The sequence below is a fragment of the Borostomias antarcticus genome (genome assembly GCF_949987555.1).
Source record: "Borostomias antarcticus genome assembly, chromosome: 10".
Taxonomy (NCBI): domain Eukaryota; kingdom Metazoa; phylum Chordata; class Actinopteri; order Stomiiformes; family Stomiidae; genus Borostomias; species Borostomias antarcticus.
The window spans coordinates 19,850,297-19,863,427 of NC_140243.1; the positions used below are offsets into that span (position 1 = coordinate 19,850,297).

The window sequence follows — 13,131 nt, forward strand, 5'->3', positions numbered from 1 at the left end:
GTTTGACGCACATGACTCCTTTCTGTATGGATTTGCATGGGGGCATTTTAATTACATTTTACTGTCAAGGGATTCATCTCTTTTACTGATGTTTATCTGAGCTATAGGCCTGGCATGGGCCTATTCACTGTATGTACAATAAGATTGCTTCAGTTATTTAACTGTAAGGAGTACTGATTATCTTTAATTCTACAGCATATAGTATCTGTCCAAATTATGTTTGTCACCGAGGTCAGAGTAGAAGTATAGAATTTCACAGTCATCATTTATTAAGCATCAGATAAAGATCTAATGGCATACTGTACATAGACTTTCTAACAGGCATGTATTTAGACGCCTCACTAAAACGGGAGTCCTGTTCACGCCTCCTCACTCTTGCCTGAGAAGGACCACTGGGTGCTGAATGCTCATTTGAACTTGATTGTGATCACTTGATTCCATGAAAATGATCAACAGATTTTATCTAATGTAATGTGATGCCAATGCAATGTTGTTGTTTTTACATGAACGTGTAAATTGTTAGAGAGATTGTTAAGAGGCAAAAGCCAACAAAGCTCGCTTACAATCCTCTGACTAAATGACTATGTTCTGATTGAGGTTGTCCATTCAGAGGCTGTTAAATGCATGAATCAAACACAGTATCGCTGTCTTACTTTTCTTTTTTAATTCCCCTTCTCCCTGTCTCTTAAAACCCCGTCCTTTCACATCCGATCCCACCTGCTTTCCTTCTCCCTCTCTCTTTCCCTATTTTTTCTTCTCTTGCCTTTCCATCTCTCATTGTCTTCCTCTCTTCCTTCTTCTCCTCACCACCCTTCTCTCTCTCTCTCTCTCTCTCTCTCTCTCTCTCTCTCTCTCACTTTTCTTAACCCCTACTTTTCCTCTCCCGGCTCTCCCTGGTTCCTCATGTCCTTCTTCTTCTCCTCTCCTCTCTCCTTCACCTCTGTCAATCTGTTTCCTGTTCCTCTCTGCCTCTGTCTGTGGCTCCTATCCTCCTCCCCTCCCCCTCTCTTCCCCTCTCAGGATGATTCTCTGGCCCTGGTAATCTCTGACCCCCAGTCGTCTGGGGGCGGAGCAGGAAGTGGAAGTGAGGAGGAGGGGTCAGGCAAGGCCCAGCCCAAACGTCTCCACGTGTCTAACATCCCCTTCCGCTTCAGAGACCCAGACCTCAGGCAGATGTTTGGGGTGAGACACACACTCACCTATTCTACCACCTAGAACTATGCTAGACCACTCGCTCTTCTGGGTTGGTCTGGGAAAACAACCACATAGATGATCTTATCTAAATATCAGCTCTCCACCACTAAGAATTTCACACTCTATCTATCTATCTATCTATCTATCTATCTATCTATCTATCTATCTATCTATCTATCTATCTATCTATCTATCTATCTATCTATCTATCTATCTATCTATCTATCTATCTATCTATCTATCTATCTACTGTACCTGTCTGTCTGTCTGCCTGTCTGCCTGTCTGTCTGTCTGTCTGTCTGCCTGTCTGCCTGTCTGTCTGCCTGTCTGTCTGGTATCTATCTAAATAACTTGTCTGCAGCAGAGAGGCATATGATACAACTGGTGCATCATTGGTGATCTGTCTGAATGACTCCAGACTGTGTTGTTGTGTTTATGCATCGTGACTCATTCTGCATTCTGGCTTTTCTCAGCAATTTGGCAAAATCCTGGACGTGGAGATCATCTTCAACGAGAGGGGATCCAAGGCACGTGATCAAAACCACGAATGCATAAACGCACCCGTTCTGACTAATGGACGATATGGACTGAGAGTCACCATCTCTTCTTCCCACAGGGCTTTGGGTTTGTGACCTTTGAGAGCGCGATGGAGGCCGACCGAGCCCGGGAGAAGCTGAACGGAACCATCGTGGAGGGGAGGAAGATAGAGGTGAGGGGGAAGGTCCTGCGCCCGCGCTGCGTTTTGAGCTGGTCGTATCCACGTTCCCATTTCTTCATCCTCTGCCCTTGTGTGCTCAGGTGAATAACGCTACAGCCAGAGTGGTCACCAAGAAGCCCCAAACACCCCTTGTGAATGGTGAGGTCCCAAGTAAGACAATTTAAATCTTTATTGGGGTAGTTTAAAAAACAACATTTATTTTAACTTTTTACATTCGGGAGTGGGTTACAAACAGCAGCTGTTACTGATGGACTGATGGTTTCTCTGGCGCTGTGTCTCTGTAGCGTCTGGATGGAAGATCAACCCAGTCATGGCTGGAATGTACGCACCTGAGCTTTACACAGGTAAGTCTGCTGGTTTCACTTCATTTGTCATAATGTCACCTTTCTGGTGCTCTTTCATCACCAACTGTGTTCTATATTGGTCTGTCTTTGTTTTAGTTTCGTGTTTTTTTTTTTTATGCTGCCATTTTGGTCAGGTGCTGCTCGAAAAAGAGTTCTTTGATCTCAAGCTTCTTTACCTGGTTAAATACAGGTTAAATAAAATAATAATAAACAATAATATGTGATGTTGTCTCTGATTACACTACTACTACTACTACTACTACTACTACTACTACTACTACTACTACTACTACTACTACCACCACTACTACTACTACTACTACTACTACTACTACTACTACTACCACTACTACTACTACTACTACTACTACTACTACTACTACTACTACGACTACTACTACTACTACTACTACTACCACTACTACTACTACCACTACTACTACTACTACTACTACTACTATTACTACTACTACTACTACTACTACTACTACTACTACCACTACTACGACTACTACTACTACTACTACCACTACTACTACTACTACTACTACTACTACTACTACTACTACTACTACTACTACTACTACTACTACTACCACTACTACTACTACTACTACTACTACTACTACTACTACTACTACGACTACTACTACTACTACTACTACTACCACTACTACTACTACCACTACTACTACTACTACTACTACTACTATTACTACTACTACTACTACTACTACTACTACTACTACCACTACTACGACTACTACTACTACTACTACTACTACTACTACCACTACTACTACTACTACTACTACTACCACTACTACTACTACTACTACTACTACTACTACTACCACTACAACTACTACTACTACTACTACTACCACTACTACTACTACTACCACTACTGCTACTACTACTACTACTACTACTACTACCACTACTACTACTACCACTACCACTACTACTACCACTACTACTACTACTACTACTACTACTACGACTACTACTACGACTACGACTACGACTACTACTACTACTACTACTACTACTACTACTACCACTACTACTACTACTACTACTACTACTACTACTACTACTACTACTACTACCACTACTACTACTACTACTACTACTACTACTACCACCACTACTACTACTACTACTACTACTACTACTACTACTACTACTACTACTACTACGACTACCACTACGACTACTACGACTACTACTACTACTACTACTACTACTACTACTACTACTACGACTACTACTACTACCACTACTACTACGACTACTACTACTACTACTACTACTACTACTACTACTGCTGCTGTACTCATCTCTATCTCTCCCTCCTTCCTAGTGGCCAGTTTCCCTTACCCAGTAGCCACTCCCACCCTGGCCTATCGGGGCTCTCCACTGCGAGGGCGTGGCCGGGCCGTCTACAACGCGATTCGCTCTGCTGCTGCAGCCACGCCCACTGCTTTACCCGCCTACCCGGGGTAAGGGATCAATCACTCAAAACTGGCCCCATTGCACAACTGTGGTTTCACTTGTATGTGTGTGTGAGTGTGTTACTATTCCCTGTTTCAGAGTGGTATACCAAGAAGGACTATATGGAGCAGAAGTCTATGTGAGTGGCTAGAGTTCAAGACATTCTTCTGCCTCTTATAAACATTTACCGGATATCTTATGTGAGCTCATCACTGATTGAGTTTTTGTGAATATGAATGTGTTCGTCCAACTAGGGGGGGTATCCAGCTGCGTACAGGGTGGCCCAATCAGCATCCGCCGCCACGGCAACCTACAGTGATGGGTAAGCAGAGGATACGAGATGCTACACACTCTTAAAGGCACCTATCATGTCACTTGTTTGTGTGCTGTGTTTATGTTTACACAGTTTGTTGTCATTCCACCAGATACGGCCGGGTCTATGCTGCTACCACTGACCCCTATCACCACGCTGTTGGACCGACAACGACATACGGAGTTGGAACCATGGTGAGCTTTGTCGAAGACCCCTACAACCCTCAAATGCGGAGTCTTTTCTCAGTGTTCGCCATGGGAAACGGGATACTGTAGACTTCTTGTTCTCTGAGAGGATTCAAAAGGCGTCCCATCTTATGTTTGCTGTCGTGTTCACTTACAGGCCAGTTTGTACAGAGGAGGATACAACCGCTTCACCCCTTACTGAGCCACCCAATGGGAGCAAAGACGCCTTTCTATAACTCCGCCTCTGTTGTTTGGGATTGGCTGATCCAAAGACACAGCAGGACAGGTTAAGACGTGTTCAGCCACTGGAGACAGTGTCACTCCCGGTCTCAACTACATCACCCTGCTGTGAGACAAACTGATCACTCAATAGACTGTACTTGTAAATACTGCTGGACCCATTCACTATTTATTCTACAGTACAAGAGAATACACATATTATAAAGAGTGTTATCTAACTTATAGCTATTTAAACCTTAATTGCAGACATAATCAATATTGGTTGTGCCACAGCGATAGGATTTAAGGATGCCCCCATATCTGCTGTATAAAGTAGCCTACTCTCTATCTCTTATTAGAGGGAGTGTTTAGAACAAAAGTTCAGCAAAGTCCCATATGGTATACGGTTTTTGTAAGTGGGAGAGCTTTAGATTTTTCAAGAAACATTACATTTTATACAGAGTTAATGGATTTATTTTTGATGACACTGGTTTTGTCAATGATGACACACATTTGTGCGTGTGTGTGCGTGTGTGTGTGAGGGAAAGGTGAGATTGTGTCGTTATTACTGAATTAATCGAGTTCAATCTGTGAGAGACAGCAATGACACTGATAAATGGCGCAGTCATCTCTGACTAAGCCTTTCGAACTGAGAGTTTAAATCTAAAAGTGTAGTTATACTACTGTTTTACTGGATATATTTTCTTTCTATGCTTTCTTAACATCTACCTCTTATCCTAAGCATTTTTCCTGCTAAACACCTTTCATAATTAGTTGGTCTGTAATTCATCAGTTTATTCAAAGACAGCTGTGATTGCGGCTAAATTTGTAGCCAAGTATTCTTACTCTGTTGTCTGTGCTGAGTGTTGAATTATTGACCATCCACTATCAATCAATCAATCAAAAACACTAAACCTCCCTAACACTTATTCACTGCCTGATGAGCCTATTGCCACTCTGGTACTTTTTCTAAGTTTTGAGTTTCCTTTTCTGTCCAGAAAGAGATGACACGAGATTAGACTGTGATAATGCCTTTAGAGATGACCAGGAAGTAGCTACAACATTGGAGCAAACGGCTCTTTCTCCAGTTCCATTACCTGGGAGCTCAATTTGGACATTAATCAAATCAAATCAAACTTTATTTGTATAGCGCATTTCATACAGAGGCAACACAATGCGCTTTACAGAGAGCAATACGGGGGGGGCACTTTAGTGCACCTTAGTGCTCACATACTTCCCTGAACAGTCATTCTAGTAATGCGCCCCACTAATCCTGTGTCATCCATTTTAATATCCTGTGTCTCTACTATGTTTTCTCTGCTTTCCTCCTCCTGTTGTTCTTACCATGGAGTTTGTTCTTTGTCAGAATTTGTTCCAACTCTACATCTGCGGCCCATCTCTTCTCCCTTCCCATCTCTGCACTTTCAGTTCTGCTGTTTTTCCTCTCAATAAAACCCTGTTTCTCTTCTCCTTCTCTCCTCTCTCCTCTTCGATTCTTACTCTTCTCTCTTCATACCGTGTCTTCCATCTCTGTATCTGTTCTGGTGCTGCTGGTTCTTTATGGCTCAGGCCAGCAGAATAGAAAGTAGAATACATGATCACACCTCCTCTCATCAGTCACTATCGGGCTTACAGAGGACTGCTGAATAGCTCAAATTATGTAATTACTGTACCTCTATTTGATTTTAATTCATTAATGTTGATGGAAATCAAGTGAATTGACTTAATCAGGCATACATCAAAACATAGTTTCTCTATAATCTGCCTTTCTCTATAATCTGTATTTTTGCTTTGATCTAATGTTCCGGCTGTTCTGCCCAACTGCTCTTTTTAAAGGCGTACCTCTGAGATGTAATTCAAGTAAATTAATTATATGAAGAAGTATTGAACAGAAGCCCCTCTTCTACTTTTTTCTACTTACAGCCCTTTCTAATGTCTATTTTGCTATCTAAAAGGTCTGCCTTTACTGTTTATCTCTATACCATTTATCCTTATATTCTATCTCTTAAATCTGTTTTCTCTTTTTTCTCTCTACCTATCTATTTATTCTGTTTGCGTGCTATCTGCTTTGCTATTCTCTCTTTACCTTCCTATTCTGATTTCTTTGTGAAATCCAGTTTCTGTTGTGCTTTCTGCCTTCTCTGTTCTGAATCTCTATCCTGCCTTCTCTGTTCTGAATCTCTAGATCTTGTCTTCTCTGTTCTGAATCTCTATCCTGCCTTCTCTGTTCTGAATCTCTAGATCTTGTCTTCTCTGTTCTGAATCTCTATCCTGCCTTCTCTGTTCTGAATCTCTATCCTGCCTTCTCTGTTCTGAATCTCTCTATCCTGCCTTCTCTGCTCTGAATCTCTATCCTGTCTTCTCTGTTCTGAATCTCTCAATCCTGTCTTCTCTGTTCAGAATCTCCATCTTGCCTTCTCTGTTCTGAATCTCTCTATCCTGCTTTCTGTTCCGAATCTCTCTATCCTGCCTTCTCTGTTCTGAATCTCTCAATCCTGCCTCCTCTGTTCTTAATCTCTTTATCCTGTCTTCTCTGTTCTGAATCTCTTTATCCTGTCTTCTCTGTTCTGAATCTCTTTATCCTGTCTTCTGTTCTGAATCTCTTTATCCTGTCTTCTGTTCTGAATCTCTAGATCTTGTCTTCTGTGTTCTGAATCTCTCAATCTTGTCTTCTCTGTTCTGAATCTCTTTATCCTGTCTTCTCCGTTCTGAATCTCTATCCTGCCTTCTCCGTTCTGAATCTCTATCCTGCCTTCTCCGTTCTGAATCTCTATCCTGTCTTCTCTCTTCTGAATCTCTCTATCCTGTCTTCTCTGTTCTGAATCTCTATCCTGCCTTCTCTATTCTGAATCTCTAGATCTTGTCTTCTCTGTTCTTAATCTCTCTATCCTGCTTTCTGTTCCGAATCTCTCTATCCTGCCTTCTCCGTTCTTAATCTCTTTATCCTGTCTTCTCTGTTCTGAATCTCTTTATCCTGTCTTCTCTGTTCTGAATCTCTCAACCGTGCCTCCTCTGTTCTGAATCGCTTTATCCTGTCTTCTCTGTTCTGAATCTCTTTATCCTGTCTTCTCTGTTCTGAATCTCTTTATCCTGTCTTCTCTGTTCTGAATCTCTTTATCCTGTCTTCTGTTCTGAATCTCTTGATCTTGTCTTGTGTTCTGAATCTCTCAATCCTGCCTTCTTTGTTCTGAATCTCTAGATCTTGTCTTCTCTGTTCTGAATCTCTCTATCCTGCCTTCTCTGTTCTGAATCTCTATCCTGCCTTCTCCGTTCTGAATCTCTATCCTGTCTTCTCTGTTCTGAATCTCTATCCTGCCTTCTCTGTTCTGAATCTCTATCCTGCCTTCTCTATTCTGAATCTCTAGATCTTGTCTTCTCTGTTCTGAATCTCCATATTGCCTTCTCTGTTCTTAATCTCTCTATCCTGCTTTCTGTTCCGAATCTCTCTATCCTGCATTCTGTTCTGAATCTCTCTATCCTGCCTTCTCTGTTCTGAATCTCTATCCTGCCTTCTCCGTTCTGAATCTCTATCCTGTCTTCTCTCTTCTGAATCTCTCTATCCTGTCTTCTCTGTTCTGAATCTCTATCCTGCCTTCTCTGTTCTGAATCTCTCTATCCTGCCTTCTCTGTTCTGAATCTCTAGATCTTGTCTTCTGTTCTGAATCTGTCCTGCATCTCTATCCTGTCTTGTTCTGAATCTCTCTATCCTCCTCTATCCTGTCTTCTCTGATCTCTTTTCACTCTCCCTTGTTCTTATCTTATTCTATTTCTTTTTTCTATTTTTTTCAATTTCTTTCTTTTCTATTTTCTCATATATTCTGCTTTCAAGTCTGTCCCCTTTTGTTTCTGCTTGCTTTGAATTCTCTAATCCCTTCTATTCTGTGAACTTTCCCTTCCACAGTGCTTAACTGTATTGTAGATATTCTTTGTAGTGCATGTCTCTCTCTCTTCTCTAGGCTATTCTGTTTACTGCCTTTTCTTTTGCTCAGCTTCTTTGCCAGTCTTTACTCTTGCATGTTTTTCTTAACTTTGCTCTCTAGTCGTGGCATGTTGACTATTCTTCCTATTCGTCTCTTTTCTTACCATCCTGTTTTTCACATTTCTGTTTCACTTTAATGTACAGTGATTAGTCAGTGAAGAATATCAGACCAGAGGTCAGTCTGCACCTCAGACCTGTGCCAAATGACTCCCCGTTGTCATTGCTGTCTCTCTACACCATGTAGGAATTAAACAATAAATACCTGGTTCTCTAATACTATCTTTGCTTGGTCATTTTTCAGTCCCACTTAAGCCACAGTTTCAGAGGCCATGACACACAGACGAGCTCCCCTCACCCTCACCATGTCAGTCTTGTTCACACTCCCAGCTCCAACTGAGCTCCATTCCATCATTTCTATCCTGGCATGACACAGTATGTGTGGATAAAACGTAAAGTCTGGCTAGAGAGCTGAGACAAGAGCCAAACTGCTGTTTGGATTCAGCATAGTCTTCAATGAAAAGTAAATTACAAGTAAAACCAAAGAGACCAAAGAACCTTTAGACTTTCATTTTATTAGGTTCTTCAAAGAGAAAATACACACGTACATTACAGTATTTACAAAATGGCAGTATTTCATCTCAATTACAACCCAGGGAGGGCGGAAAGGGTACGGTTGGAAGGGAAACATTTTGTTGTGACCCTTTGGTTTCAGTTAGTCAGCTGCAACAAAAACCAGCAAAGCAGTGTAGAAGCAATACTTACTACAGAGAGCGCTAGTTGCACTCTGCAAAACACCTCAGTCAATAACATACTCAACATAAGGGGTAAAGAGGGAGGGAGGACAGAAGAGCAGAAATACTGACAGGAAATAGATAGGGGGGGTGGCATGCAGGTAAGAGGAGGACAGGGAGAAAGAATGACAAGAGAGAAAGAATAAAACTAAACAGAAATATAAAGGATGCATCGGGCTGTATTAGGAAAAAAAGTTCTTCCAGTGCAGTTGAAGACCGCAATTATGACGGCAGGAGTTACAAAAACATATGGGATTTGACGGGTACTGGATTATGGGAGCAGTTCAAAAAACAGGAGGAGGAGGAAACAGTTAAACAGAATGAGCATTACATTTAAAAAAGGAGAGGCATTAGTAGTCATCAGGAGATAGAGGGAGAAACTGAGAAAAAATAAGTCAAATAATTTAAACATCCTTGAAATATGAGAGGTTAGCCATGTTAAATGTGAAAGGTCAGCAGAACTTGGTCAACTCACTGTTGAAGATGGAGATTACCTGGGGTAATCTTCTAAATGGGGGCTTCACTGTCATTCAACAATACTCTTACATGGGAGTAGATTTAAGACTTTCCAAATAAATGTATTAATTTAAACAAATGCTACTGAACAGAAACCGAACAGTACATTCACAGGTGACATTTGTAAATGAGAAGGGAACACTATGTCCAGATACATTAGACAGATTTGATGCCTGACACCCACTGCTTGGTTACCCAGACTGAACGCCCACTCTGCTGAAACAACAGTTGGGTGAAGAGTGAATCCAGTATGGGTAACCAAACAATCAGATTAAGTGCCTGATCAACCAGTAGATTCTGTAATCACACTGATATGTACAGTATTAATGGTCTACCGACAACAAAGAGTATCGCCATAGTAATTGCTTAAGAGCATACTAGTTATTATGAATAGATGTTCATGTTTCTATTGATGTTTCTAATGTTTCTGGACATAGAATCCCTCGACTAGATCTGGGGGTGGATAGTTACAATCAGAGCAAAAGATAAAGAAATGGTCTCTTCATATCTGGGGTTCAAAATTAATTATTGCCTGAGTAAACAAAGACATTTCTATTTCATGGAGGTTTAGACTATCTGCATGCTACATTTAAACAAATAAACTAAATGCATTATTTCAAAAAGGAAAAACAGTCAGAATACAATCTAATCTAAGTAAGACTCCCATGTATAATACACAATGCAATATTTCAGATAATTTCAGCAGAATTGCGTGAGTGGGCAGCGTCATGTCTTGCCTTTCTCACATTCTCCTCTCTCCAGCTGGCTTCTGGAGGAGGTGCTTTAGAGGGGATCCCATAGGCTCCTCTAGCTCCAGCAAGGCTCAACTGCAAGAAGAAAACTAAGAGATGGTCTGGGGTGAACGAGGGGGAAGGTGAGAGAGAGGGAGGGTAGTTGAGAGAAGGGGAGTATAGTTGAGAGAAGGGGAGAAATAGACATGTTGAGACACAAAAGCATCACTTCTGTAGTCAACTGTGCTGAAGTGGGTGAAGAATACCAGTCTCTTTACATAGATACTGGTTTGAAAGACTAGCCAAGCGCTGCTGAAACTGAGGATACTGCAGTCATACCTGTGCTTTCATGGAAATGCTGGAATCATTACAGGTCCAATCCAATCATCAAGAATATTCACACAATAGCACATTTTACTCATGCCAAAACACTGACTCTCCACCAGCCAAAAAACATCACTATTTGATTAGGAAAATGGACTTTGCTTTTCTGCAAACTACAGGAGACTATGCAGTGTGCAGGCATTCCCAGAGAGGTACACTAGTACATGTAACAAAGATCTTAATCTGAATACATTGGCAAATCTCCTGGTCCACACTGTTCTTGGCTGGTGCGAATAGTGTTTTAAACCAATCTTTTCCTTGCCATTGGGACTTAAGTGTTTCTATATTACAGGGTCACCAGTTAAGATGAGACAAAACAGTCATGCACCAAAGAAAACAAAAAACAAATGGAAATTGAACAGACAAGTTGAAAATATCAGAAAATGAGAAATGGGATAGAAATTAATAATGAATGTTTGTGTGATATTTGGCAAGAAAAATGTTTTTTTTGCAATTTCGAAATCCTGCAAAAAAACAAACTAAATAACACTAAATTATTGATTTGCTGTAATATCCCACACACACAAAAGAGTGAACCAACAAAGGAAAAAAAGGGAAGAGGGTCTACACTAGGCTAGAAAACCCCCCAAAACAATTATCAATACTCTACTCCTTTCTATTTACAGCAACGTTAAAGGAGATTGCGTGAAAGGTTTTGCCCTTACACTAAAACCTTTAATTGATAATTCACATCAGAAATCTCAAACTGCAAATTATTCATATTTAACTAAACTATTCACAGCATGTTTGCGTCTTTGAAAACTACTTACCCTGATGTGAACATGAACAAATCAGAATTACTAATATAACTACAATTGGGAAAAAAAAAATCAATGTCCACCGAAAGCACCCTAATCTGTACAATATATACACAAACATTCTGCAGACAGGGAAAACCAAGATAGATTTCCTAGCACACCCACTTCTGTTTATCCTGTCTGAGTAAGACACTACAGAGACTTTAAAATCCCCGACTTTTACTCAATATAAAAGTCAATACTATTTGAAGTCAGAGGTCAATCCTAAAACTGAAAACCAGACTGCTTAAGGATCATATAAAACGGCCTTGATACTCCACAATTGACCCCATTTGATAGACTCCCAAATGACATCTCCCTGACCCAACATCAGAATCAAGGGAGACATGACTAATAAACTACTCTACACCCATTCAGTCTTACCTCCCTCTTTATTGGAAACGAATGTCTGCAAAAGATTGATAAAACTCAGAGGATACAAATACCTAGGCAGATGTCAGATTATTTGATTGTGAACATTTGATGTTTAAAATTCCTGGCATGAGAGTTCTCACATCATTTCACCATTTGTGTGTTACATATCTCTACAAAATACACATTAAAAGCCATGTGCATCAGCATAATTCCATCCATTTTGCCAATTACAGTTGGGATGCATGAAGGTAATACCCATCTTCAAAGCACTATTTCAATAGGTTAGCCTTATCCTCACTAACTGGATTGAAATTTGCCATCACATTACATGACACTATACTTTAAACCGTGGTGAAGGCACCAATGAAACTGCGCCGAGAGTGAAGGCCAGCCGATCCCAGCAGCTGGTCCTGTGGTCATCCAAAGCCTTCCAGTCCCTTACTCTTACCAGCTATACATACGTACTCTGCCTGGTCGGCCGGTTGGGAGCGGTGCAGCATACAAACCCCTCACCGCTCCCGCCTGCTGGACAGACGGGCCGTGGCCCCGCCTCCGCACCGGACGCTTCGCCGACCCCCGTCTTTGCGAGGTAGACGATCCCGGTGGCTTCCGTCCTGCGTGGCAGGTTGACACTCCGGACGACTTCTGGGGTTCCCCCTGGAGCTGCGGCCGAGGGAGGGGTCGGCTGGGCGATTCTGGACACTGACCGCTGGGTGGAAACGTCGACTCGGGGGTGAGAGTGGCAGACGGCCTCCGCACTGCTGCCAAAGACTACGGGGTGGGGTGGGGTGGGGGGGGTCTACATCTTGTTTCCAGGACAACGAGGTTGTGGGAGCCATCTTGGTAAAGACTAGAGGACAGCATCCGCCATCAAACTTAAAAAGTCAACGCCTAGCGGGGGGATGAAACGGCAGCCTTGGAGATCTATTCTGGAGGTGTGATATAATGCGAGGGGGGCCTCAAGACTGGCCAGGCTGGTGTAGATGCAGGCTAGCGGGGTGCAGAGGGAGAGTGTGGGATATGGACCGCTGGGAGTGGACTATCTGGTCAAGGAGCCACAACCAGAACCTTCAGATTTCACAGTCAAT

The 13,131-nt window shown here is 41.8% G+C and overlaps 1 protein-coding gene across 1 annotated transcript in view; it reads left to right on the forward strand.

Annotated features, from left to right (window-relative positions):
* Positions 1-4,453, forward strand: part of rbfox1l (RNA binding fox-1 homolog 1, like) — a gene marked incomplete at both ends in the record, with an annotated part of 10,432 nt that extends 5,979 nt beyond the window's left edge. Inside the window, 10 exons of the mRNA XM_084445002.1 lie at positions 1,021-1,182; positions 1,668-1,721; positions 1,811-1,903; positions 1,993-2,050; positions 2,197-2,256; positions 3,623-3,761; positions 3,853-3,892; positions 4,008-4,075; positions 4,179-4,260; positions 4,409-4,453. Of these exons, the coding sequence (XP_084301128.1) occupies positions 1,021-1,182; positions 1,668-1,721; positions 1,811-1,903; positions 1,993-2,050; positions 2,197-2,256; positions 3,623-3,761; positions 3,853-3,892; positions 4,008-4,075; positions 4,179-4,260; positions 4,409-4,453 (801 nt within the window). The remainder of the gene's footprint in view (positions 1-1,020; positions 1,183-1,667; positions 1,722-1,810; positions 1,904-1,992; positions 2,051-2,196; positions 2,257-3,622; positions 3,762-3,852; positions 3,893-4,007; positions 4,076-4,178; positions 4,261-4,408) is intronic.
* Positions 4,454-13,131: the final 8,678 nt, after the last annotated feature.